The sequence below is a fragment of the Branchiostoma floridae genome, chromosome 14, assembly GCF_000003815.2.
Source record: "Branchiostoma floridae strain S238N-H82 chromosome 14, Bfl_VNyyK, whole genome shotgun sequence".
NCBI classification, from domain to species: Eukaryota; Metazoa; Chordata; class Leptocardii; order Amphioxiformes; family Branchiostomatidae; genus Branchiostoma; species Branchiostoma floridae.
The window spans coordinates 9726682-9754334 of NC_049992.1; the positions used below are offsets into that span (position 1 = coordinate 9726682).

General features: G+C 42.5%; 2 protein-coding genes across 3 annotated transcripts in view; both read right to left on the reverse strand.

Annotated features, from left to right (window-relative positions):
• Positions 1-928: 928 nt before the first annotated feature.
• On the reverse strand, positions 929-12914 carry LOC118431102. Of its 2 annotated transcripts, none has more exons than XM_035842215.1 (15): positions 12753-12914; positions 11039-11100; positions 8562-8834; positions 7633-7920; positions 7294-7414; positions 6812-6958; positions 6211-6448; positions 5787-5947; positions 5121-5239; positions 4817-4969; positions 3335-3535; positions 2560-2670; positions 2212-2412; positions 1864-2100; positions 929-1491 (listed from the first exon to the last, which is right to left on the reverse strand). In XM_035842215.1, exons 1-15 carry the CDS (start codon positions 12854-12856, stop codon positions 1481-1483), a joined length of 2427 nt encoding a protein of 808 aa, XP_035698108.1. In that variant the 5' UTR covers positions 12857-12914; the 3' UTR covers positions 929-1480. The 2 variants fall into 2 exon arrangements, with proteins under 2 accessions (XP_035698108.1, XP_035698109.1); XM_035842216.1 differs by having other exon boundaries at positions 930-1491; positions 4817-4966.
• Positions 12915-14130: 1216 nt separating this feature from the next.
• LOC118431096 (sushi, von Willebrand factor type A, EGF and pentraxin domain-containing protein 1-like) overlaps positions 14131-27653 on the reverse strand; it is a 14717-nt gene continuing 1194 nt past the window's right edge. The window contains exons 3-24 of the mRNA XM_035842200.1: positions 27145-27324; positions 26499-26609; positions 26080-26202; positions 25431-25550; positions 25033-25152; positions 24466-24597; positions 23778-23900; positions 23138-23338; positions 22527-22649; positions 22084-22212; positions 21349-21576; positions 20643-20852; positions 19989-20222; positions 19317-19461; positions 18994-19085; positions 18488-18676; positions 17961-18047; positions 17270-17437; positions 16685-16849; positions 15699-15830; positions 15051-15217; positions 14131-14583 (exon numbers count right to left, since the gene is read on the reverse strand). Coding sequence (XP_035698093.1) covers positions 14569-14583; positions 15051-15217; positions 15699-15830; positions 16685-16849; positions 17270-17437; positions 17961-18047; positions 18488-18676; positions 18994-19085; positions 19317-19461; positions 19989-20222; positions 20643-20852; positions 21349-21576; positions 22084-22212; positions 22527-22649; positions 23138-23338; positions 23778-23900; positions 24466-24597; positions 25033-25152; positions 25431-25550; positions 26080-26202; positions 26499-26609; positions 27145-27324 — 3194 coding nt within the window. The 3' untranslated portion in view covers positions 14131-14568. The remainder of the gene's footprint in view (positions 14584-15050; positions 15218-15698; positions 15831-16684; positions 16850-17269; positions 17438-17960; positions 18048-18487; positions 18677-18993; positions 19086-19316; positions 19462-19988; positions 20223-20642; positions 20853-21348; positions 21577-22083; positions 22213-22526; positions 22650-23137; positions 23339-23777; positions 23901-24465; positions 24598-25032; positions 25153-25430; positions 25551-26079; positions 26203-26498; positions 26610-27144; positions 27325-27653) is intronic.

Sequence of the window (27653 nt, forward strand, 5' to 3'; positions counted from 1 at the left end):
AATCCATTAGTTGTGTTGTGTTAAACTGTCAAACAGTAGGTCACAGCGCTAGCAGTTAAAGATCATTCTCCTATAACTTCCGTACGTACAGTTCATACAGCATGGCTAGAAGTGCGTGAACTAAAGCTTATTGTTATCTACCCGGCGAGGCAACACGCGGGCTGTGCGGGGCCTGCGAATTACCGCACAGCCGACTGTGCAGGAGAACGCAGGGTTTTAACGGTATGCACACGCTGAACCCGGAAAGTCCTTCCCACTGCCTGCCTGCACCAAGTTTAACGGACGTGTACCTGCCTGGGAAGTACCGGAAATCTGTCTTTTCATGCAGTGATGTGTTCCAGTGGTCAGAAAGTTCCGAAAAGTTGAGAATAGATATTTTAGAAGCCGGGCTACCCTCTCAATGTTAGTTTTTCGAGAACGAAACATCAGGTAGGTGACTTTTGACAGCTTCTATTTGCCATTAAATGCATTATAAGGATAGGGAAAACATGATTGGTGGTCACTGCTCTGTAAGGAAGTAGGCGACGTGGGGAAAGCTGTTGTCAGATAAATGTGATGATCTTGTACTGTTGTCGGGCCTGGACGGCTCGCCTCACTCACGATTCGCCGTCAGGGCGTTTCGCCGTCACCCTGTACAACAGGCCTATAGTATTAAATCTTTTTTTTTTTTTTTGTTTCAACACGTATCAAAGATAAAGTGGTATCTCAGCATGCCTTACGACATTCAAGTTAATGCAGATTTTATAATTTAGATGTACTAAAGTCATTGATAAAAGACGGCATAAGTATAGACAATCCACGACCCCGAGGGCGGTGTTTGCCCCCGGAGAAATAAACACATTTAAGCGGGCAAATATAAGACATTTTTAATCAATAACTACAAAACTTTTCTTACTACACGTTGCAGCATGTAGCTAAGAGTATCAGACTCCGACAAGGGAACCAACGCGCATTCCATTATTTAGACGTCATGCTGGAGAGGGATAGCCGGTCTAAGTACCATAGCAATCCAGTAGCCCAATAGATGCGTTCTATAGATATTTTATCGGACAAATTGTTGAAGATAATAACAAGGCACTTCAAGGTCGTACAGTAAATGTTGTGTATTTTGTCTTAAAATAAGACGACATTTACTTCAGTGTAATTCATCCATACCTTTTGTGCCAACTAATCGGCAAGCAAAGAAGGATTAAGAAAAGCACACAAGGTTTTATGGCTTGTTAAGAGTACGCAGATATATTTAGTACCTCTATTTAATCTAATGCGTGTTTACCGATGACGACTCAAGTAAACCATACTCATCCATAATTCCAGTTGTCGAAAATGGCACAAATTTGTCGTATTCTTCTTCAGCGGTAAGCTTATACTCTAGGAATAGGATTTAAAGGTTGCCGGTCTAAGCCAACATTCCTGGCAATCGTCCTTCTTGTGACCACATCAGGTGGAGATCTCGATGCTTCTGACCCCCTCACGACGTCGTTCAGTTTGCGTCTGATTGAAAAACGGTTGAAGATTTTAATTCACATAACAGGGTGCCTGCTTAGACGTTAAGAAGTGATTGCAGCACCCTATGAACTATGCTTATATACTGCATATATCATATACAAGTGGTCGAGACTCGTCCAGATCTAATACCTGACATATCAGTTATGAAACGTGCGATACATTCTATCAGACACAAATAATTTGTCTTCTGCAGAGCATATCGTAAATGGTTATAGCCTATTTGAAATATTAGGCTGAGAGAGAGAGGCAGAGGGCGAAGGAGGGGGAAGAGGGGGGAAGAAGCGGAGAGGGGAGAGAGAGAGAGACAGAGACACACAGAGAGACAGAGACAGACAGACAGACAGAGCATGCACTAACCTGAGACGCGCCGGTCGTACATGTCTCCAAACAACCAGCCCGATTTCACCTTTTCCGAGCAGTGCTTGTATTTCAAGGCACAAAAAGACGCGATGTTGTACTGGAATGACAGGCATGTCGGATCTGCACAGCAAGCGTCTGCACAGAACTCGAGAGAGACGCCGAAGTGTGCAGTTATGTCCGATCCCAAACAATCACTTCCAGGGTGGTAGTTAAACGTCGACAATCCACACGTCTCTGAAACACAAGAATAATTGATTTACTGAGAGGCATTAATATATTATCAGATAAACAGTCTGATTGCGACTGTGACGCTAAATGTTTTAACTAAAAAGGGAAGGTACACACCCACGCATCTAGGTGGCGTTACATGCCCCCCTTCTCTCGCCTGCCACTTGCCGTCGTCTCCGCAGACGAGCTGTTCGGTCCCGGTGTTCTGGTAACCTTGGTCACAGATGTAGGTGAGACGAGACTCGTACCTGTTGCCGTTGGTCATCTCAAACCTCCCGCGAGTAGGGTAAAACACATCTCCCCGCGGACATGTGATCTCTGGAGAATGATATAATATATATATAGACGGTCATTATGTCACAAAATAACATTATACATAATTGGATCCGGCATTTTTGATCCGCCCTCTTGAATTTTAATTATAATATTTCCAATTTGTGTTGGAAATTACAGTCTAACGCTTACCGATTTCGCAGGTTTCACCCTTCCATCCTTCGGGGCAGGAGCAGGTGTAGTCGTCGCCATTTTCCTCGCATATTCCATCATTCTGACATGGATTCACGAAGCACGGCTTTCCTGTGGCATAAAGTAAACAAAATACCAAGGTTCTGTACACGATCATATTAATCACCTATCCTTATACTGACTTCTTCTGGGTAACACTAACTACTTACAAATGTACATTGACCACTGCACTGTGGCGTCACAGTGGGAATTATGTTGTCCTAAACATGATTGAACATACCTACACAATGTTATCCCTGTATCTTTATCTATATAGCCGGTATAACCGCCCTTCGGCGAAACACACCAGCTTCCCAGGCACGTGGTATATTACACTGAACGACCCGTCACACTTAACTTTTGCACATCTATCTGTAAGCGTTCTTTAAAATTATCCAGAGAAGATGCCCCTACTGTGCTTGGTGATAACAAATTTCACGATAGTTCTGGGAAAGTACGAATTTTGAACACATCAATCCTATACTGTTAACTCTGGTACTTGAAGGCATGGCAGTTCTTGTTCTCTTTTTGATCTGGTATTAGATACTTATCAGTCGGTACGTACACAAATTTATTGGTCATTTTGTACATCATCCCTAGTCATGAGTGTGATAAATTGTATTAGCCCCTGTTTAAAAATCCTGACTAGGTCCGTCGTACGCATTGCATGCCCTACTGCTGATAATGGAAATGCAAAACAACATGTTTTGTTGTATGTCAATAACTGACAGCTCACTTTTCTCGCAGTTGTCTCCATGCCAGTCCCCTGGACAGAAGCACCGATAGCCCGCGTCGTTACTGAAGCACTCCCCGCCATGTTGACATGGGTTAGAGTCGCACGGGTCGGTCTGGGCGGTAGTGGTGTTGACTTCAGGGGCAAGCGTAGTCACTCTACTCTCCCCATCTTCCAGTCCGCCTGCAGACTGTACTGGGATATCTGTATATTGGGACATTGGGATATATATAAACATATATGAAATATACAATGATAAGAGAAAATGAATTAGGGATACTGGGCAAGTTGTGGTGTGCAGATATTCAACCCCTTAGCTCCTGTCTAAATATAAGAGTTATATGTGTGTGGTTTACTTTTTAAAGAAATTCAAAAACGAAATTAAAATAGAGTGTCTCCTCAGTAGACGAGCACCATCCCTGTCCTTGGTGCTAATCGTTATAGCACAGAAACATCACTATTCCTGATTCTAAAGGAATATCGCACTGAAAGCACTTCACTGCCAGTATCCCTGGCGCTGAAGGTATATCACACTGAAATGGCATCCCTGTCCTTAGTGCTGAAGGTATATCACACTGAAATGGCACCCCTGTCCTTGGTGTTGAAGGTATATCACACTGAAATGGCATCCCTGTCCTTGGTGCTGAAGGTATATCACATTGAAATGGCATCCCTGTCCCTGGCGCCGAAGGTACATCACACTGAAATGGCATCCCTGTCCTTGGTGCTGAAGGTATATCACATTGAAACGGCATCCCTGTCCTTGGTGTTGAAGGTATATCACACTGAAATGGCATCCCTGTCCTTGGTGCTGAAGGTATATCACATTGAAACGGCATCCCTGTCCTTGGTGCTGAAGGTATATCACACTGAAATGGCATCCCTGTCCTTGGTGCTGAAGGTATATCACATTGAAACGGCATCCCTGTCCTTGGTGTTGAAGGTATATCACACTGAAATGGCATCCCTGTCCTTGGTGCTGAAGGTATATCACATTGAAACGGCATCCCTGTCCTTGGTGTTGAAGGTATATCACACTGAAATGGCATCCCTGTCCTTGGTGCTGAAGGTATATCACATTGAAACGGCATCCCTGTCCTTGGTGCTGAAGGTATATCACACTGAAATGGCATCCCTGTCCTTGGTGCTGAAGGTATATCACATTGAAACGGCATCCCTGTCCTTGGTGTTGAAGGTATATCACACTGAAATGGCATCCCTGTCCTTGGTGCTGAAGGTATATCACATTGAAACGGCATCCCTGTCCTTGGTGCTGAAGGTATATCACACTGAAATGGCATCCCTGTCCCTGGCGCTGAAGGTACATCACACTGAAATGGCATCCCTGTCCTTGGTGCTGAAGGTATATCACACTGAAATGGCATCCCTGTCCTTGGTGCTGAAAGTACATTACATTGAAAACACCATCCTAGGCCTCATCATAGATCGTTGCTAGGGTGTAACAAGTGCCGAGTTCATACTTACTAGTTTCACAGTATCTTCCTTCAAACCCAGAGGGGCAGTTACAGTAATATCCATCCTCTCTATCATCGGCTAGGATGCACTGCGCATTGTTCTGACAGGAGGCGCTGTTACACGGGATCGTGCTGTTGTTGCCACCATCTTCTTCTGGGTCTGCTTAAAGTAATAAAGAAGGGTTCACCTCTTCTAAAGAGAAACGTAACCCAACCAAAAGTGCTAATAACATTGCTTAGTACATATTTTCACTCAGAGTAGCATCGGAATACCTGAACTAGTATAGCTGTACTTGACCATGAAGGAGTTTTACCTGGGTTCTCTATGTGAGTTACAATCCATTCCCGGAAGCGGTGAACACGTGTGTAGACTCCGTACTTCCCCTGCAGCACACAGCCGTCACCCCAGCTGACAATACCCAGAAGCACCCACCTGGGGTAAGGGCAGAAAATACCATATATGGAGTGTTTGCACTTTGCACTCACGTGATTGTGACGTAGTTCTCATCCAACATGTTGGTCAATTAAAAGTACATTTGTTCGAAAATTAAGACTGCAATAGTAGTTATCGTAGTCGTAGTAGTAGCAGTAGTAGTCGTAGTAGTAATAGTAGTCGTAGTCGTAGTCGTAGTAGTAGTGGTAGCAGCAGTAGTAGTAGTAGTAATGACGTTAACAACTAATTATATCCGTGCCATGTGTAAACACTTTTAGGTTTACAGTTCTTTTACAGGATTAAAGGCTGGTGTATTACACCAAAGGCTGCTTATATCGGCTTAATAGATACAGATACAGATACAGACACAGAAAGGCGAGCCGTTACGGTAGTGAATCCAAATAGCAGCATAGGTTATTAAAAAGCAGAGCGCTTTGTCTCAATCATTACGCTTCGATTTGGAGCTTAAAAAGAAGTACATGATACTGTAGAAAGGAAATCACACTTATAATTGGTAATTTCTTTCCATATCTTATTTCAAATCTACCTTCCATTGTCATAAGAGGCGAAAGGTCCTCCGCTGTCTCCCTTGCACGTGTCCCTGCCTCCCGATGCACGACCTGCACAGAACATGTTCTGGCTGATGTCCTCGGCGAACTGGGGGTGCGCTCGCCGGCACCGCTGTAGGGACACTACCGGAAGGCTCACCTGAAGGGGGGGGGGTGTTGCGGTATGGCTTTACATGAAAAAATTCATGATGAGTATGTACGTATCTCCATTAAAGTTTTGCTTATTGAAACGCTATGTCCCCACTGGTAGCAACGAGAAGGACAAACGCCGTGTTTAGTTCACTGCACCGAATAAATTCCACTAGTTTTCTTTTCGACAAGTACAGTAAGTTTCGGTGAATACGAGAAAGTAATCTGTACACGTCATGATGTCTAGAGTATTTAACGAAACCAGAAAGAGACCCTCATAAGAGTTGTTGAATAAGGTCCTCCATCTTCCATCGCTCCCCAGCCGGTCACGGTCCCGATCTGTCCCGAGCGGACGAGTCTCCTGGCGTCCAGGACTTCCGGAAGGCAGATGGGAAGTATGTGTTCTGTAAACGTCACTTCCGGTCCAGACAGCTTCAACAGAGCGATGTCCGACTCGTACGTTTCTCCATTGAAGTTTGGATGGACGATTATTTCTTCCACCATGTGGGAACTGTTAAAACGGAAGTAGTAATACCAGCTGCATTACCTTAACCCTAGGAAAGACATTGGAATGTCAGAAATGGGAATCATTTTCAAAGCCTAATAAAGTATTACTCAAAGAGGCGGGGAAAGGGGCAGATGATCTACGCAAGCCTGACCTAGCCTCGTGTTCTCTCGCGAGACTAGGTCACTCTCCGTGAACAAAATGTGCTGTAAGACATCGAAAATTTGGATACATATACCTTGCCTTTAAAAACTGTCACTGTTAGAAGAAAATTTGTAGTAACTCTATTCATACGTGACGGTGACTGGTGAACCTCTTCAACAATTAAAAGATACTATGATTATAAAGAGAGGAGCTCTGTCGTTGTACCTTTCCGTTTGTTCGAAGACACCCCTGGTTGTTGTGTGCCTTCCTAGTCGGACGATGAATTCGTCCTTCCTGACCCTTGATTCGCGGATGCAGTGCGCAGCCGTCATGACCCAACGACCGTTCAACAGGCTCCCCGAACAGAAAAACCTAATGTATAAAGGACAGACATCAAAGTTAGGGCTGATCATAGGAAAGGTGCTAACCCATTTTTCAGTCTAGAAAATTTGGAAAGCTACCTGTCCCTTTAAACTCTCTCTCCAGATATTGGGCTAAAAGTTTCAACGAAAAGAAGGATTTTAAAAGATGTGTCCAGTGCGCAATGCAGCTCTGACGTCTGCCCTCAACTGGCGGCGAAACCACGCAAGAGTCGATATCGTAATGTCAGACAAAACTGTTAAGTGTTAAGAAGATGCAGAAAATATGAAAAAGAATTTTTGAGTGACACACAAAGTGCATGACATATAACGTTAATTATATAACACCTGTTCCTGGCCGGTCGTATGTCCCACAGCATGGCCTGCCAAGGGAACGCTCCGCGGTCCGCCTCCGTCCCGCCTACTACAAACCCGTCCGGACCATGGGCGTGAAACGGCCTCCCGCATACTGGAATAAGGTCCATATCACATACTAATGGCATAGATAATCACAAAGGGAAGGGCACCCGGAGAAGACTGAGATTTACGCTTTTTACTTCTGAGAAATTTTGTCTTGATCTTTGTAAACATCAGAGAACAAGGGTTAGGAAGACATATTCTTGACTTATTCTTCAAAGCATACGCAAGTAACAGCATGCAGATTTGATTAAAGGAAACTTGACCAACCGTTGTTAACATCGATGTCCACGTTCAAGACGGCATGTGCCTGAATACTCCTGTCCCCTTCTCCACTTCTTGCCGTGCAGGTGTACCGACCGCTGTCGGTGAGGCTCACGGCGGTAAACACCAGGTCGCCCCGATGCTGTAGGACTCGGTCGCCGTCGATGATCGTGTCGTTCGGCTGGTCGTCTTTGGTCCAGGAGATGTCAACTGCTCCCTCAGCAGAACATAGGAAGATGTGACTTTCCCCAAACAGCACGGTCGCGTTGCTGGGCTTGTCGAGAAAGGCTATCACTGTATGGGAAAAAAAGAGTACTAACATTGAAGTGACTTACGTCATGGCAAAAGTCATCGTTGATATTAATTTTTGTATTTACATATCTTAACTAGCTGAATGTCTAGAATAGATGCGTCCACACAAAAATTTCACCATAAATTCCTCAGTGTACTTGACATACAAATACAAACATAAAAGTTCATGTGTCTTCATCATCTTCATCTTGGAATGCCCCCAAATAGCCCCGCAAGGGGCAACGTAGGGGGTGGGGGGTTGAGGTTCCGGGTTAGGGCGGGCAGGCCTTCCGCCTGGCACGGAAGGACCCAACGGTGGGTGCCAGGCAGGGGCATTCCATTCAGGAATAGTTCTTAGGAGAAAAGGAAAATCTATAACTGTCTGTACCTGCGTAGATGGGCTGGTATTTGAAGTGGTGGCTTCCTCGGTACGCTATTGGGCATGTTTAAGTTAACTGTGTGTGTTAATACAATTATTTACAAGTTTATAGAAAAAGGTTCGGTCTTCTAGAAAAATGTTCGGTGTTATTTACAAATCTATAAAAAAATGTCTCTGTAACTGACTACCGATTGTCTCTGTTTCGACATGATAGTTTTAACCACTAAACCAACTCACATCTTCTTCGTAAGTAGTTGATACGAACCCGTTTCTAAAGTTATCCAAACATCGGCGGAGATTGTTTCTTCTCCCCTTTCCAACACACACGTGTATTTTCCCATGTTGCCTTCGGTCCCAACGACCAGGAGGTCGTGGTTTGGCAAAACGAAAATCGAACCAGAAAATGGCGGCGTCAGGAGTTCGTCTTCCCTGTACCAGTTTTGCCTGGAGATGTTGCCATTTTGTGCAGAACAACCAATCAGGACAGTCTCGCCAGGACGCAGCGTCTTATTGGACGGTCTTTCCTTGAAGGACAACGCTGAAAAACGGAAAAAAACACGACCTCATATCTTTGCCAAATAATGTTGACCTTGACGACTGCGCCAGGCGAGGTCAGCGCCCAATTGCAACGCTCTTAAAGGGGCATTCCACTGCAGAAGGGGGCGTTATATTCCAACAGATAATGTATCAACGAATACATGATTAGCCGACCTTTTATGGAATTCCACTTGTGACCAATTAAGGCGAAGTGTGACTGTAAAACAATATGACACTCACTAAACCCATGCAGACTCTACCCATGTATTTCCTATACGTGTAGACACTTCCTTTATCGTGAATATTTTCGGCATAAATGAGGGGCGCTAAGATATCAAATAACACATATTAAGACGTGTTTTTCTTACCGCCCCTTTGTAACCTAACTAAAGTCAGTCGTTGCCATGCACATTGTATTCAGCCATAGGCTCAGAATGATTAATTCAATTGGAGGGTACTTGGGGAGCTTTGTAGAAGACTGAATGCTTTTTGATGCGCGTGGGGCGCCGGGGCTAACGGGTACTTTATCGTATAATGTTATGTAGCATAATTTTGTCACTTCCTACAATTAATATCTATTGGAAAATAACAGTCCCGTCTGAAGTGGAATGCCCCTTTAGGCTTAGGTCACAATTCGAAAAAGGGGCCCTGCCGGGCAATTCACGGGCTGTTTTTGGCACTTTCGGGCGTGCCCCCTGCGTTGCCCTGTGGGACACCTCGCGGCTGCCGGGGTATTTTGAGGCCCGGCCGGGACCCTGGTTCAATTTAAGTCTGAGTTAAAATGAACCAGGGACCCGCTCGTACAACCACCCCGAGACCTAATCGTGACAACACCGAGAGGGACCCCTCCGGTTGCCGGCAGTCTGTCGGAATAAATTCGTTACGTCAAAGACCAGGTTTACGGAATAAAAGTGTGTAATTCGTAACACCGGGTCAAATATGTGACGTCACAGATCACGTGAAAGGACAAAAGCCGTGAACTTACACGTATCACACAGTTCTCGTATTACAGTGGAGTTAAGTGCATAGCGCTATACCAAGGGAAAGGAGAAGAACAGGGGAAACAGCCCTTAGCCCACTAGGCAGGCGGAAGAATTCAGCAACAGAAACTTCTGCAGACAAGGGCTGAACAGAGGGGGATAGGACAACACACCACGCAACAGACCACATAATAGGCTGCATCACTGAGAAGCAGGACGAACAGATAGCCTCCTTCATAGAAAGCTTCTATGTTTTTTACGATATTACAACCCCAGACTATAGAAACAAGCTGAAGAAAGATGTTTGGCTGAAGAAGGACGTTTCCTCTGCAATTGGCCGACGGAACGCCAAACTTGCAGTCATTCGGACCCATAAGCCATTTTTTTTCGTTTTACAAATATAAAAATATAGGCCTCAACAGTTTGGCAAGTCATCCGCCGACATTAAAAATTCCAATAACATGTTTATTTAGTTTAGTTTAGAAACGTAACAGTGCCGCACGTCAGTGCGAGTGCGAGGAAAAGTTGGCGAAAAAAACCGTGCCGCAGTGAACGGACCCCGACGTACCGCACCAGTACTCCAAGTTCAATGATGTACTACCTTAAGTGAATGCAGGCAATGCTTGTTTTTATACCCCTTAAAGAGTGCCCACCAGGAGCCTGCCTGGTTCCCTGCCGTTGTTCGCAGGGCATGCGGCAGGGACCCTACAACTGCCCCACCGGGCTGTGAGAGACAAACGTTACCCTGTCGGACCCCGCAGGGGTGACTACAGGACACCGTCAGAACATCTGACGGGTGTCTGCCGGAGACGAACCTAGGAAGGTGGAAATTTTTTAAAGAAAAATGACGGGGTGCCCGCCGGAACACTCCGGGACCCCCATGGGGCAGCGCGAAGGCAACGTTTGATTGTGACCACGACAGCCGGTAAACAGCCGGTGTCCGCCCGACTTCAGAGCCCGGCCGGGGCTACATCCCTGACGGGCACCGGGCCAATTGTGACCCTAGCCTTAACCAGCAAAGCCAAGGCACGACTCTTTCTTACTGATTGTGAAAACAACGCCTTTATATGCATAAATTATACCACACAAACAAACAGACAGGCAGGCAGACAAACAGCTAAGAAAAAAATAACGTTCTTGGTAATGTATACAATATCGCTTGACATTTGACAAATATAACTTTATGCGTCATTTTTAGCTTGGGCACTCTTCTTAGAATACTTACGTCCAGTTTCCCTCCTCAGTCTGTAATGTTCTCGACTTTCGCTCAAAAGAAGTCCAGGCACACTGCAGATATATAAAACAAAAACGACAGAAAACTTTCTCAATGTAACATGTAACATACATTCTCATAATTCCACCAGGTTCCATTATACCGCCACCTCAAAAAACGTTGTTATAGGGGCCTTCTCAAGATTGTCTTCAACACCTAAATATCTGAATTGTATAACATTTAAGATATTTAACATTCGGTGCTCAAGACAATCTTGGGAAGACCTTTATACTAACGTTTTTTGAGGTGGCGGTATAATGGCACCTGGTGGAATTATAATAGTCGATGTGAGGCACAAGAACACATAGAGTCTAAGTAGTTGGCCTTAGTCACAAATCATGGCAATGAGACGAATTCAGAATACATGGACCTCAATTGTTTAAGATTTAAACCCATTTAATCATCAACATTTCCATCCTCTTTTCTAGTCGTTTCTGTTGCCAATAACTTAGAATTTCTTAGCGTTCTAACATCTAGACTTTTAGATTTCTGGCTACTTGTATCTAACGTTTACTTTAAGCAGTTCACCAGCATTTAGTATTGATTATCACGTAGGTCTTGCGGGTGATCTGTAAAAACGGTATACAGTATAAGTACTGTTGGTAACGTTAAATACAGCTACAACACGTCTTTCTGCAGTCCCAGATGGTTTTACAACACTGACAGCTCTAATGTTTCCAAACAGTTCAACATAACGTGCCTTGGACTGGTACCAAGTAAAATAGTCACTCAGATTACCCTTAATGTTTAGTTTCAAGGCTGTTATGTTCCAGATGTCACAGTCAGCTAGGTAACTAGAATATGTGTACGTACATGTAGGAATGGGGAAATAACTAGGGAACTAGTGCGACTGTCACTTATGGCTTTCCAAACAAAAAGCAGATTATGACTGACCGATGGGCAGCTGTACAGACCATCTACTGTGTACGTACGACGTATGTGGCAACACATTTATGGCTCTTATGGTCGGTGTTTGCCTGAATAAGCGCCAATCGTCAGTCATGCGTTTCAAATCTAAACAAGAGTTTGGAGACCTTATCCCTCCATGAAATATTCTGATTATGCAAATGACATATCTGAACAATTTATGCTTGTTTATGTACACCTTTCACTAAGTTACACAGGTCACAATGTTGACAGCCCAATCATTTACTACACATACTAAGAAGAACTAGGACACTTTCACATGAATTATGCAAATTAGGGACTTTCACATGAATTAAATATATGCATAATTAGCATCTGCTTATCTTCCACCTGCCACAAACTACATATGTACCATGTATTTGAGTCCTATATTGGAAAACACTGTAAATATGCAAATTAAGCCCAAATTTGCATGATTTGCACATCATTATGTAAACCTCTGCCACAGGTACCTGCATACCAAATATCATGGAAAACCATAATTCCTATGTTCCATTATGCTCCTTGGAAGATTTTGACAAAAACGCCCTGCAGTTTCAGAGCAAGCTGCTAGGAGGCCCAAACATACACCACTTCTTCATTACATCATAAGCTATCTGTCACCAAAAAAATCAAGACCATAGCATGTCCAGGTAAAAAGACACAAAAAATTGAAGTTATGCTGCAGTACCAAGGGTAACTTTCGTAACTTGTATACAAAATCTTTACTTTGGTATTTCTAGATTTTTTACTCACTTACCTTGCAAATCCTGTCTTGAAGAAGGTCTGTGCTGTTACGTAAAGGACAAGAACTCTTGAAAGGAGATTAAAACTCATGACGCCATTAAATAGGGCCAAACGCATGCAGAACCTACACAGAGCCCGTCTTGGTTGATGGAACGTGGGCCCAAAGCGCGACCCAAAGTCCTGGTAGTCCTGTTAGTTGGAAAAGACCCAGAAGTGGTGGCTCATGTAACTTACCCGGAAGCTCCTTAAGCAAAGCATTGGGTGTAAAGCGAACTTGTAAATCCCTCAAGACAAATGCTTCTCATGTTTTGGGAAGGAGTGACTTGTTTTGAACTTGGGGGAAGGGGGATGTGAAGAAGGAAACGTTTGCGGAACTGCAATGTAAAGAACAGCTGTTGCGTCTGCAGGAAGTGATTAAGAAGCAGCGTTCAGATGGAAATGATATAGGATGCAGGAATAGGGAAGTGAAGAGAAAGAAACGAGATAACATCAAATGAAATGAAATATAACGCTAGTTTACCTTTATCCGCGGGTAACCTATATCCGTTGTATTTAAACAGGGCATTGTGGGATATCACGGCAACGGGCGGTGGTCTCAAACTGCAATATTTTGAAACCCTCGTCCACCGACGTGATACACCTAAATACCGTGTGATAAATGCAACGGATATAGGTGACCCCACGGCTAAAAGTGAATTAGCGTTACTACTGACCTGACTGCTGTATTGCCTATCAAGTGAAATGTTTATAATGACGTGGGGGAAGTGAAGAAATCTGTTGAACAAGTAAATGTGGTGATTGTGTACTATTGTAGGGCTCCTGGAATTCTATTAGCTGTTAGAGATAAACGTGATGACTAACTCATCTATTTGCCAGTTGTATACATGCATGTATCTGCCATATGGCATGTATCTAAATCACTCAAGAATGTTATCAAGCTAGTAAAGAAATCTACATTCCTTATACAATGAACTAAACCATGTATCTGAAACTCCATCTGTCCTTACATTTACAACTGTTTTAAGAATCGAGAGGAAGTTGAACCTGTACATCCTAGCACACATTTGTAGTTGCATGTGAATGTAGCAAGATAAGACGTTCTTACCACACAAGTACTAGTAATTGCACAAAGATTATTTAGAAGTATCTAGAACTTGACCTGCACTTAGCTTTTGAGAGCAGAAACGTACAATAAAGGTATTCATTCATTCTTTCATTCATTCATTCATCCATTCATTCATTATCGGATTGTTGTGTAGAAATGGCAACACATCAAAATATGACATTGTAAGACATTGTAATATTTACGCAACAAGGAAACAGAACTTCCAACAGCCATCGCAAAGGAATTAATGAAGTAAACGTGTTTGAAAAGTAGACGACAACGGCCCAGGATTGACTATCAAATTTGTCGAGTTTATTACATTGTTTATTCTCTTCGTGGCTCAAAACAGTGCGGGAACTGTTTATTGATATCTCCATGTTCATCAGCGTTATTTTGTTCGAAATTATGGTTATTACATTGGATATACCAGCAGATTACTTTTTTCCTGCAATGCAATGTTTTTTTTATAGACAATTAACTGTCATGTTAAAAGAATCGGCATATGTACACGATGATATTCATTGTTCTTTCCATACATTTCTGGGTTACTAGCTATAATGTATCAATGTCTAAACTTTTTGTTCTAGTCTGTCGACGTGAAGTCATTTTGTAGTTTTAATATTTGCTATATCCTTCATGCATTTTTGTACGTAAATGAGTTCAACGACATTTCGTCTTCATTGCTTGTGTCTATTTCGCCGTGTCCTTCGCAATCTGTGCTGTACTACTCCTCGTCCTCCTGCATGAAAGACAAAACAAAAACACCATGTTGATGATTTTGATAAATTCCACTTACATGTAGACAAGCTACACATCAAAACTTAACGGTACACTTATTTCTTTTTATTTATTTATTAATCTTTCAGGGTAGTCCCTACAGTTTTGATAAAACTGTTTTCCAAGGGAAACTTATATTCAAGTTTCCCAATATCAAACTCAAAGACATCACGTTCTGAGAATGCAAGTTACACATTTAACTTGCCAACAGGTATTTGGTAGAGCTTTGATCTTGACCTACCAATTGTCTTTAGCTATTGGAAAATAAGTGTGTTTGCCTGATAAACAAATCATCTTTCACGTCTACAGACAATTAGTTGATATCAAGATTGTGCGAACGCACGTTTGTTAATTCATTAATGATCGAGAAAAACAAAGGAAGACCATTATAATGACAATTTAGTCGGTGAGGAAACCTTGATGACGAACCTCTGCGATGCTGATGGTGACCTTCCTGTCATGGCTGCCTGCTATGTTTGTCGCCACACACTTGTAGAGACCCTCATCCTCAGCCCGCATCTCGGCAATGGTCAGCCTCACGATCTTGTGGTCCTCGTGATCATCCTCTCCTTCAACTTCTTCCAAGTCTAAGATGTCTGGAAAGAGCATGTGCTTATAAGACTAAGTATGCTGCACTGGTTGGTCTAATAGATCCCTTGTACATGTTTTTAATAGTAATAAATTGCTTTCGTTGAGTTAATGCATAATTACTGTAACTACAATTGATAACCAAAAACGTTATAAAGCTCCTGAGCAAGATGAAAAAGACATTTTTGTTGAAGAGATTGTTGTTATCATCTGTTTCAAAAGAAATCCATGGGCGCACTTCTATACATTTGGTCCTACAATGTATGGTCAATCGGTTTGGCTGCATACCACTCAAGCTCATTGCTTTAAACTAACTCAAGAAAGAAGCATAGTCTTCCTTATTTTGCTTGTTGTACTACAAAACATGACAGAAAGGCTCAAAGCATTATTGCTTGTCGATCGTCCTCGTCAGAAACGTTCACGAACAACAGGACATGATCATGATTGGTCATTCAGAAAAGTGAATGTCGTATCATGTTAACGTTTTACCTTCGCTTCCATCTTTCACCCATGTTACGGAGGGGAGAGGCCGTCCCCTCGCATGGCAGTCCAGGGTCACCTTCTGCCCATCGTCAACTTGAACTTGTCTGAACAGCCCGTGAGACAGGACCCGCGGAGCAGCTAAGTTCAAACAAATCACAATGTTTTATCCATAGCCAACACCAATGTCATTGATTGATTGATTGATTGATTGATTGATTGATGGGAGGATTAATTGATTGACTGAACACTTTACTAGCTTTCATAACTGATGCAATATCAAACATTTTCATAGCTGATGTTATGTCTTATTATACATCTATTCATCTTATTTCTGTTTTCGTTCAGTAGTGTAGTACTCTCAGGCTATGTACTGCTATTTAGAGAGGCCTTGTGTAAGAACATACAAACAATGCAATACATACAAAGCAAAAACGGTCTCAAGAGATGAAAGACCAAAATCATAGCATCTAACCGTAGAATTATTATGGAAAGGTCACGGATTGTAACATAGAAATAAATCTGGTTAGCAACAAACAATTTTAATCAAATAAGAGGGCTACAATGACCTGTGTGCAGACACAAACTTTGAGATGCCAAGTCAGAAGTTCAGGTGGTAACACCAAATTAATCTCATAAAGGTCGAACAAACTAGGCATGCTGTTCAAAACATTGTAAAGATTTAAATCATTGTAATGTAATTTTTGAATGTAACTTAAGTTCATCTGTGACGGTTGTCAACATTATGCTACATGTACAATCCTCTGGTCCTTCTCAATTTGAAATGACCCAAAGCCTAACAGAGACGGGAGCCGATACCGACTGCCAAGCACATTTGACTCTTTGCTGACGTCACACTTCCGTTCCGGATGTGTGACTAATAGGCTCTGGGTCATTTCAACTTGAGAAGGATCAGAGGACTGATCAAAAGCTTGTTGGTAAGCGCTTTATTTTGTCCACGAATATATGGTGACATTAGTTTGCTGCAAACGTACCGACACAATCTTCCTCTGAGACAGTCCCATCGCTGGTGGTGTTGGTGTTCTTCGGGCACCACAGGCAGCTGGTTTGGCCAGCGAGCGGTTGGTAGAAGCCTTGTCGGCATGGCATGCACTCTGGTCCCAGCCCCGTGTCTGATGAAGTGCCCGGAGGACACATGCCTGAGAGAGGGACAAGAAAGATGGAATACGAGCTTAAATGACACTCGAGTTCCACACATAATTCGGTTGGCACTGCATGACATCATGGCACAATTCGTACTCAAATCCAAACCAGCGCTCCATTCCATCCAATAATAAAGCGTCAGTGCTACATGGAATGATTCTAGTAAAATTGACTGAGCAACACAATACCTAAAAGATAAGTTGGATATACATGGCCACTAACAGCTTCAATTTTAACATTGCTTATGACATTGTATAAGAATCTTGAGAAATTGACAGAATGGCATACGATTGAAGCACGACACTGTACGTAACACATCTACCTCATGAGTCCTGTGCTGTGTGTCACCAAGAAATCTTTGCATCATATTGAAAAACATTATTGAAAAACATTATCAACAACAACAACATAATCACCATAACAGTTTTCTTCTCTCTTGACTCCAGCTTCAGTGGTGTTAGTCCCGTTTGGGCAGTTGTTGCAAGAGACCTGGCCCGTCAGGTTTTGATAGGAACCGACCGGACAGTCCACACACTTCGGTCCGCCCGTGGTGACGGCCCAGGAGGTACCCGATGGGCAACTGACTGAAGAGGAGCGACAAACCCGTAATTGTTAAGGCCCCCTTTTCACTAGATGGCAATCGTGCTGCGCTCTCACTGCAACCTAAATAGGATATGTGTAACTTTTACTTTCACAGTTTACATATCATACAAAACGTAAAAGTATGACTGAGAAGACAACAAAACACAAAAAGGATAAAAGATTCGTTTCTTTTCTATACAATTCGTTGAGTGATATGTCAAATTTTACGTCGCAGCGAGAGCGCCATCCTAGTGGAAAGGGGGTATTAGGGAACATTTCTACATTTGCTCATCTTTCCTGGTAATGTTTAATACCGACAACACCGCGTTGCGAATAACATCTTGTGAACTTCCTACCCATAGTGAGAATTCAATGACCTTTCCTGGATACTTGCCAGAAATGCAGTCCCGTATGTAACATTTCGTAGGAAGGACTGAAAAGTGTATTTCACATCTACAACATTTGATAGCATTTTAAATTCGGTGTTCTTGATCTTGATACAAAAATCAGAATGACATTCCTTACCACAAACTGTCTTGCCCCGCCTCTGCTTCGTCACCGATCCAGGTCGGCACATCTTCCCCAGAACGGCTGCAACTTGTTCGGAAACCTCTATATGATTTGAAAATATGGATCAAAGCATATCAATAGTTACCACTTTATCGTGTTATTTTTCAACTAAATCAAGGATGGATGACGAAAAAAGCTTCCTCCTGTAGACAATATGTCATAGAGGATGCAATGAAAATCATTTCTTTGCTATGATTTTGCAGGATGTTGCAAATGTCCTCTGGAAAAGAGAATCGGACGTAACTAACTGACTAGCTGCGAAATACTTTTCCACCGTCTGCCTTCAATAAATGATATAATACCTGTATATATCAAGTTCAGTCTATCAGAAAAAGTACTTTGAAGACAGAAGTTAATAAGTTACATGTTTCTGTACAATACTAATGACATGTTGCTAGATAAACAACAGCTTGTATTTCAGGGCCATGCTTTCTGCTTCCTTTGCAACAATGGTAGTCAGTGTTTTCATAACATCATCTCACCGACGCAGTCAGGAACCCTTGGCGTCGGTTTCCATTCGCCGGCCTGGTCACAGGTGTACATGTCGGCAGCATCCTCTTCGAACGGTGCAAATCCCGGGTCGCAGCTCAACTGGCAAAACTTCCCCAGAAACCAACTATCGCAGCTCAGATCGCCGTTGGCTGGTGGCACAAGCTCTTTGCATTCCTTCTCTGTATGAATAATCGGTTTGTCATGGCAAGGAAGATTCATTGTTCATGGTTCATTCATTATCACTATTTCATCACCATTAGAAATACCAAAAAAAATTATTACACTTCACGACGAAATACATAAATAAAGAGTTACCGTTGCAAATGCCTGCTAGCTAGCTACATGTATCAAAACTATTATATGCAGTGCTCCAGGGCAGGGACATCGTAACATAGGTCCATTAACTAGATCGTTGTTATTAAAATGAAAACTATTTGAAATCTGGTATCTCGAAAGAGCATTGCGTTTCTTTGATAGGGACCTTGATAATACTTACTCTTTACATGGATAGTGAAGACACACTCAGCAAAATTGCGGTGCTCGTCGCCGGCGGTGTACTTGACGTAGTAGAACCCCCAAGTGAAGGGCCTTGAAAGCATTAAAAGCAATTAAAAGTTACGATACATACATACATTTTTATGTTTCTCATATATAGAAGTATAGTCTGTACCTTTCCGTGTCAGCTATGGCCTATTACATAGAAACTAGATATCATGGAAAGGGATGTGATGATTGCTGGCCTTAACAACATTTTTTCACGATTTCTTTCCAACTGATATCAGTACATGAAAGCATGATTGAGTTCAAAGGAATACTCACCTGTTTGGTTCCACGATGTGTGTAAGGCTCTTTATACCAACGTTGTCTATAAACACGGGGTCATCCCAACTGACGACAGGGGCTCTCTCAGCAGTTTCAATCACTTGAGACTTGGGGCAGAACTGTACAGTTGGCGGCTCCGTGTCTGTCAGTGACAAAGAATGTATTTCCAAGACATACACCCAACACGAACACACTTTTAGTTGAACTGAATCAAAAATGAATTATAAAGGCCCGAAATGTAAGCTAACTTTTTTCTACTATGAACGATGATTTAAGCTTGAGGCAAATTTTCAATTTTACTCAGGCAAATCATGAAAACATTGTTCGACAGTTTGTATAAGAAAGCCACAAATCAAAAATCAGTGATGCACCACTATCTATTACCATCATTTTCAAGTGTATAAGGTGTCAATGTCACAATATGAAGGCGTTTCATTGCTATTTTGATTTGGTGCTGAATAAGTATATCTCTTTAAGCATATGTACTTAGAATATTGTTATTGATAAGTATCCTGTCTTTGTCCAATTCCATTTGTATTGTCTCTTACAGTTTTTGCCAGCAGGGCTAGCCCTTCGTAGTAGCCACAGGCTAGTTGGGCAGCCCTGGCTGTGCGTGCTGAACAGCCAAACCAATAAATAAACAAGCATATTATGTAATTTGATACTTACCAAGAACGCGGACCCTCAAGGTGCATGAAGCTGTTTCGTCGTTGTGCCCGTGGGCGGTGTAGACCACCTTGGTCTGCCCAATGGTGAAGTTGTTTTCACCCAGGACATAGTCCCCATCAATGGTGGTCTCGTAGTTGGACTGTGGTGACGTCAGGTTAACAACCACGTGACTCTTGCCTGGTCCTAGTTGAACGTTGACGTCATCAGGACAGATGACATATGGTTCTGGAAAGTCTGAAAACAAGACAGGGGTGGTCTATGAAATAATGAATTCGTTAATATTTAATGATATGTATGACTATGACTTGTCCTGTGTCGTTGTGCATATTAAAAGACGCATGTGACATAGACTCGCAAAACATCGTTCAGATATACTTTAGTATAGTCAGTGACACATTTTTACCCATGGCTATACGAGTACTAGCTGTTGCATGAAAAAAAACAAAGACCAAGTTTAAAACCATTCTAGGGAGGCAATTTGAGTTTCACTTCTTGTCTTCAGGCAATGCAGTACTGGAATGGTAATGCCCGTTTTACTTTCAATTGATACTGTACTGTACTGATACATTACTGTACAAATTGTTATGATTACTACAAATATGTATTGAAAAAGAGAGTGAATCCACCAATTAGATATTCTATTATAGATATTACCTTCAACACAAGTCCAGTCCTTGGGGCTCCAGTCTATGATGACGTCACCAGCTGAGCCGACATTAGTACATGTGGTGACTGCCTCCCCCTTCAGCCGGTAGTTGGTTCCACAGGACACGGTGCACCGCTTCCCAAACCTCGCCTGTTCCCGGCAGCTCATAGGGTAGACCTGGGCATGGTCTGGCATCGTCAGCAGTGGACACTCCATTGCTACAGAGAGAATATATTCTCAGACGTAAGTACAAAGATATGTCAGATAGGGTTAGTATTATTTAACAAAAATATCAACACTTTTTTTTAAAATGGCACATAAACGAGTTGCAAACTATTAGGGGCTCCCCTGTCGTCCGACACATGAGGCAGTTACGTGGGCTAAGCAAGCTCACTTGTAGACTATCACCGCAGATAAATTTTTTTGTTAATCTATCTTAGACAAGACGAATAGTCTATCGATTTTGACAGCTGCATTGGTTACGTACAAGAAGCAATCTAATTTTTTGTGTGCTTTTTTTTTAACCTGCTACACGAAGGGCAATGCGCCATAAGGCAATGTTACTGATGACTGATAGTAGTTAGAAAGTAACCTTAAGTTAATCAATTCCATCTTCTCCTTCATGACGTTCATTACAAATTACATTGTGGTTACTGTATTCATACGTGACTGATGAAGCTCTGAACCTCTTCAACAAAATTCCACTGTACTTACGTGAGCATTCTATCCGTTTCTCCGACCATGACCCGGTTGTGCCACACTCCCTCACGATGTCCCCCTCCACGACTCGGCGAGCGGTGGGTTCCACTGGTTCGTACCCGTCCTCGCAGGTGTACCGGCACTTCGTCCCCTTCACCACGTCTCTGGTGGTACAGTCCGTGTCACTGCCCACAGCGGCCACCCTTCCGTGGGTGGGGTGGTATAACCCTGTACAGTTGATTGCTGAAAGAAACAATGCGAAAACAGAGCTAGTATAGTGTCAAACAACCATGCATTTTAGAATGAATGTGGAGACAGAGCTAGTGTAACAACGTGCAATCTTAACTTGCAATCTCAACCTTTTTTTGTTTTGTCATCCCATTCATTTTCTTTTCAATCTTGTCTAGTCCTATCTGCTAGTTTGGGTGTGAGTGACTATATGAGCAAGGAGGTTGAAACGATATGAGCGATATTACTTATAAGTAGGTGAGAAAATGAATGAACGATTGGCTTTCTCTCTGTCCATGGGTGACTGTGAGTGATCAGTGTGTGAGTGACTGCGTGCGCGCGTCAGTGAATGAGTTATAAACTGTGTGTATGTGAGAAAGTGATCAGCCCATGTGTACAAGTCGTAAGCGTTGCAATGTAGTGTCCTCCCTGTCTGCTTGATAGCAACTACAATGAACAACAATAACGATATATGCATGTAAAATAGTGAATAGCTCATTGAAGAGCTACAAGTACACCTACGTCTGCAAGACTTCCCGTCCATCAGGTCAATCCGGTAGCCTTCAGGACAGGTACAATAGAACGAACTCTCCACATTGACGCAGCTGTGTTCACACTCGTTTGTGCTGTCGTCGGCACACTCGTCGATATCTGAACACAGGCAAAGAAGACGAGAGGGACACAATTCGTGAGGCATGAGGAAAAATAACGGAATCTTAGCGGAAGCGTATTCTTCTGCTGGTAGAGCGTCATTTCCGGTACAGAGGCTAACTGCAGGAATGAGATAAAGGACCTTTATTCTGACCTTTTGATGACACAAGTGATATACGACACGTCACAGCTTATTTCTGGGTAAATCCGACTCGAAGAAGCGAAAGCAGTTGTGACATTGCCAAAAACATGTTGACTTGGGTCTTGGCACAACAACATTAGCAAGAATGGTTAGGTATGAAATATGTGATTACCTGTACAATGGTATCCATCCTCCTCCAGCTGGTAGCCATTCAGACAGGAACATTCGGACCCTCCCTCGAAGTTTGTGCAGGTGTGTTCGCACCCGCCATTGGCAAGGTCGCATTCGTTGACATCTGTGGGAAAGGCAGGGGCACTTGCATGGTTATAGCAAAACGCAAAACGGGAAAGAAAATATTTCAGTTGGGTTGCTTGACAATTTAGCTTCACTTAAATAAAATAAAAAACTTTGGTCAAATGCAAACGTGGTCAATTGTGACCGCCTCTTTGGTTGTCGTACACATCCGAAATCGTACTTTTGTTCTATCAGTTACCATTATAAGACTTTCTTTATTACCAAAATTGACTTCTAGATTCTGATGTCCTTGATGCATCTAGATAAGAGGCCAGTCACACTCCTCGTAGAGGATTTTCTGTGGACCGTCAGGAATGTTCCGTACAAAATTCAGACCTTGCGGAAAAGGCAGCATTACACGTTGATCTTTGTTGGCAGCTTGTGACGGTCTGCTTGGAAATTCTAAGACATCAATGTCTTACAATGGCCAACGACGAGTGCGACCGAGGTGTGAGTGGTTAGATGGAAACGGAAAGGTACAGTACTTACCCACGCATCTAGGTGGCGTTACATGCCCCCCTTCTCTCGCCTGCCACCTGCCATCGTCTCCGCAGACGAGCTGTTCGGTCCCGGTGTTCTGGTATCCTTGGTCACAGATGTAGGTAAGACGGGACTCGTACCTGTTGCCGTTGGTCATCTCAAACCTCCCGTGAGTAGGCTCAAACACATCTCCCCGCGGACATGTGATCTCTGGAGAGTAACACGGTATGTATAAACGCTTATATAATCGGTTGCCAACGTTTAGTAGACACGAGAATTTTAATCAGACGCGTTATTCTGTCGTGACAGCAGCAATTATCGTTTACGGTTTTTTTAAAGGGGGGGGCATTTTTGGGACAAGTCATCGTATTCACAGGATCTCTAGGGTTAGGCGCCCTGGGATAGAAGGTGCAGGTGTAGAAAACGAACCAATATCTGCTTGAATTGAATGTTGACTGAAAGTGTACAGTAGTCATTAAGTTTCTATTCAAAGAATTAACAGAAATTGCGTTAGGTTACAAGCAGAATTTAAGATACTAATGGAAGTATTAAGCACTGGAAATCTAACATGTTTTGATATGCGATAGAAATTAGGTAATACTACAAAGAAAGATGTTTTCATAGGACATGTAATTCTAAATGTACTTACCCCTACATTTTTTCCTGTTTGCTGCTAGATTGTAGCCTCTCCTACAATAGCAGTTGTAGCTCCCTCGGTCATTCTGACAGTAGTGCTCACATCCTCCGTTACTGGATCCGCATTCGTTCACATCTTGGTAACACAGAAAAGATGTATGAACAATATATGTAAATTATATGAAACATGTAACAATCCTGTATAAAATGTACTATTACATATGCTCGTTGGCACTTGTCGTCTTAATAGTTGGCCTGACAGCAGTCTCATCAGTCCTTGCCTGGCAGTGTTTCCGTCTCTCCTTCCGACCGCATCGCTAAATGCACTCAACTACAAAGCAATTGACATGTTAATTTAATTTGAATTCTTGCACGATACTACAAAACACAGTCTGAGTAAAGTTGAACTAGATATCAGTACTTTCCAACACTAAATTGAATTTTCGACAGTGCAACTCCAACCCCCATTCTACTGAATGAGAAATCTTTGCAATCAAAAATTGGGGTAAGACTAATTTGATCGAATTTATGCTGAAAATTACAGTTTTCTTCATGATAATTTCTGTAAACACAGATAATCTTTTTAAGCTGAAATAAAACACGGTGCATGCAATGCAATCGAAAATACATCCGATAACTTTTCATATACAACTCTTGCAGAAGGACATTGTCATTGGGTACTACCGGGAATATGTACATACCGACGCAACTATGGCCGTCTTTGTCCACCTCGTATCCCTCATTGCATGAACACTTGTAGCTGCCTGCGGTATTTTCACAATCGTATTCACAGGGTCCTTTGTTCCACGTCCAGTCGTCGCATTCGTCAATGTCTGCAACAGGGACAATAGCAAATTGAATGAACAAGAAAAACACTTAACCTCTGCCAATTGTATAAAACAAAGCACAGGTTCAGTATACAAATTGAAAGGACACAAATCCAATCTTGATATTTCATCACTAGATACTTCGTCTAAAAATAAGCATCAATAGTAGGACGCCCATGCCTAATGACTTTCAAGTAACATGGTTTTCAGGTCTGAGTTCCAAACTTTCGATTGCCAAGACTGATCATGTGTGAATTTCGCCTTAATTGTACACGTCTTTATCAGAGTAGATAAGTTTTGAGAATTGCTGTACAAGTAATTTTGCGTCGGATGACATTGAGTATTGTTGAGCAATAAAGAAGTACCTCTATGGCTGCTAGCGCCACCGTTCTGTGCGTCCAGGCGCTAAGGCATTTAGCAATAAAGAATTTCACTAAATACCTGTACAGGTCTTCTTGTTTCTGTCCAAGGTGAACCCAGCGCGGCATTCGCAACGGTAGCCTCCTTTGGTGTTTTTACAGGTGTGGTCACAGTCATGTATTCCCCTGCATTCGTTTATATCTGTTATGAGGATGAACGCAGAAATCAGCTTGTTTCTCATCGGGTTATTAAGAAAAATACACAATTTTCTTTAACTTTTCTGTGGCGTTTTTAGACATCAGCCAAAGGTATAATTTTGAAACAAATTTGAAGATTTGACATTGATCATTTTAACGACTTTGGCGAAAAAGTACATAGTTAAAAAGCAAAGCAAACAAATAATCAAGCATTACATTTTTTTCTAACACGTGTTTTCAATGAATACATATAAAGTTTATAATATTAGAATATTTGCCTACCAACACAAGTTGTTCCTTTACTCTCATATCCCGTAGCACAGACACAGATAAAGGTTCCGGGCCGATTGTAGCACTTGTTCTTCCCTCCTCCGCATGGATTATTACGGCATTCATCGATATCTGAGTGAAATGAGAAAACAAAGGTTATCATGGTATTCATTCCGCATGGCATATATAACGTTATTCAAATCCCCCCACATATAACTCAGAGTGTGCTTTATCTGGCTAAACATGCATCGATTCCTGGATAGGTTTTATATTTCTTTGTATATTATATACCAATGCAAATAACAAACAGTAATAACTTTATGCATACACAGCCAAACTTGAACTAGTGACACCCTGTGACCACCTGGCCATTGTAATCACTTTTTTTATGTTGCCTGGTATGACCAGCTTCCTTGAGCTCTGTCAAGTGACCATCACCATTATAGTGACCTCTTTGCTTAAATCCCTTGAATGATCACTGTACTCAAGTTTAGCTATACTTTGATGAAAACAATAAAAATGAAGGCATAGCTTGCGAAAAGGTCCATAACGGTCTTCATCTTCTACTTACTTGTTTTGATATAAACGACATTCATGATGAAAATGAGGATTTCTGAAATGTACCTTACCCATCCCTTGATCAGGAAGACTTGATATTTACCTGCGTTGCATGTTCGACCAGTCCATCCGCTGGGACAGCTGCAGGAGAATGTCTCTGGATTGACGCGGTCCGGACTACATATGCCTCTTTTACATGGATTCGGCTGGCATGGATCCACGACCTCTGTGGTGCAGAGACAAAGTGAACAAGACTGGCAACGTTATTGCCATGGCGACGATTGATGGAACATAAGACAACTCAACCAAGGAATCGACTGGAAGTTCCTGTCATGAAGATTTTCCTGCTGGTTCTGCATTCTAGTTATAACGATTCTCAACTGGTAATGTAGGATTTTATATGGCTTCACCGTGTTGTTGGAAATCAATCGGAACACAATTTGATTTTCATCTTATATGAAATGTATTCATAAAACAACCCCGACATCAGGTACTCGTAGCTAAGAATTACGTACTGCTTACCGATTTCGCACGTTTCGCCCTTCCATCCTTCGGGGCATGTGCAGGCGAAGTCTTCGCCATTCTCTTCGCATATTCCATCATTCTGACATGGATTCACGACGCACGGCTTTCCTATGGCATAAAGTAGCACAAATGTCAACATCATTTAACATAGACACTCCCCTTGCAGGTAGGACTTGCTAGTTCTGGGTGTCAAGGTTCTTTGTACACACAATAGCTAGCAATAAATTGAGGTAATCCTTATGATACATTGCTAATGGTAATAATAACTACTTAATACGCTAGTCACTGCTAGGTGGCGCTGCAGAGAGAGAAACATGTGGTCCAAACATGTACATGATCATGATTTAGCTGGTATCCCCCCTCATCATAGTCTGGGTGCCATCCTATTTCTAACGGGGCTCCTTAGAGTATTCTATACTCGCTACCCTAAAAATACTATTTATTTTTTTAGGGTAGCGAGTGCAAGGACCCCCGGTAGAAATCGGATAGTACTCAGGCTACCTTATCACGGTTCATGACTGCAGTAGACTCCATACGCTCTAATTGACAAATGGCACCTTGGTTTGTCGTACGTATTGTACCACTATTCACAAAGGAAATGCAAAATGAATTATTTGTTGCATACAAGAGCCTCCCAACTCACTTTTCTCGCAGTTGTCTCCATGCCAGTCCTCTGGACAAAAGCACCGATAGCCCGCGTCGTTACTGAAGCACTCCCCACCATGTTGACATGGGTTAGAGTCGCACGGGTCGGTCTGGGCGGTAGTGGTGGTGACTTCAGGTGCAAGCGTAGCCACTCTACTCTCCCCATCATCCAATACGCCTGCAGAATGAAAAGGTGCATTTTCTGGATACACTTAAGATATCTTTTATCTATTCACTTTCAGTAAGTTTTATGAGTTCCTAACGCTTGCTATCCGATAGTTAAATCTAAAGAAGTTTAAATATTTGTCACGCCTTACAATGTGTTGGGTTGTGTCAATCTCCGTTTACATAGCCCTTGGGCCACACAGGATATAGCGTGTACAATAGGGGCTAATCCACTGTGAGTGGTATATTTTTTCCTGAGCGCCAAAGAGAGAAACCAATAGGTAACCATTTTTCAGTTTTCATGTGACCTGGCCGGGTTCTGAATCCTCAAAACACAAGGCG